The 444-nt window shown below is 45.9% G+C and overlaps 1 protein-coding gene across 1 annotated transcript in view; it reads right to left on the bottom strand.

The window, feature by feature from the left end:
- Positions 1–444, bottom strand: part of LOC119588072 (kinesin-associated protein 3-like) — a gene marked incomplete at its 5' end in the record, with an annotated part of 14,477 nt that overhangs the window by 12,020 nt on the left and 2,013 nt on the right. Inside the window, 1 exon segment of the mRNA XM_037936775.1 lies at positions 12–174. Within this exon segment, the coding sequence (XP_037792703.1) occupies positions 12–174 (163 nt within the window).

Here is a 444-nt window from a genome sequence, read left to right on the forward strand (position 1 = left end):
TCCCAACTTACCTTTGACATTCTCTTTCCTGGTGAGCAGGTAGGAGATGAGGTGCTGCACCTCACTCAGCTTCGAGGGATGGATCAGTTTGCACTTGTCCACTACCTCACGGGCCAGCGCAGCTATGTCCGTGTTGTCGTCGAGGCTCTTCAGGCGGATGATCTTTTGGCACTCCTGGGGGGGGGGGGGGATATTGTGATGAGGGTGAAGGGGATCAGAGATGCTTCCCTTGGATTAAATATATTGTTTATCTTAAGTCTACCTTGAGTTTGAACACATGAGGCTAGATCAGGTAAGGAAGGGTTAGGTAAGAGCTCAAAAGGGACAAATTCTTGCTGTTTTGTGGCAATGGGAAAGGAAGAGTAAGAGTAAGCAAAAAAAAACCTCAGATAGGAAGAATGCCATTCCTAATATGATATCCTTTTGTTAGATAATCTGGAAAGT

This window comes from Penaeus monodon, chromosome 23 (genome assembly GCF_015228065.2).
Source record: "Penaeus monodon isolate SGIC_2016 chromosome 23, NSTDA_Pmon_1, whole genome shotgun sequence".
Lineage (NCBI taxonomy): Eukaryota > Metazoa > Arthropoda > Malacostraca > Decapoda > Penaeidae > Penaeus > Penaeus monodon.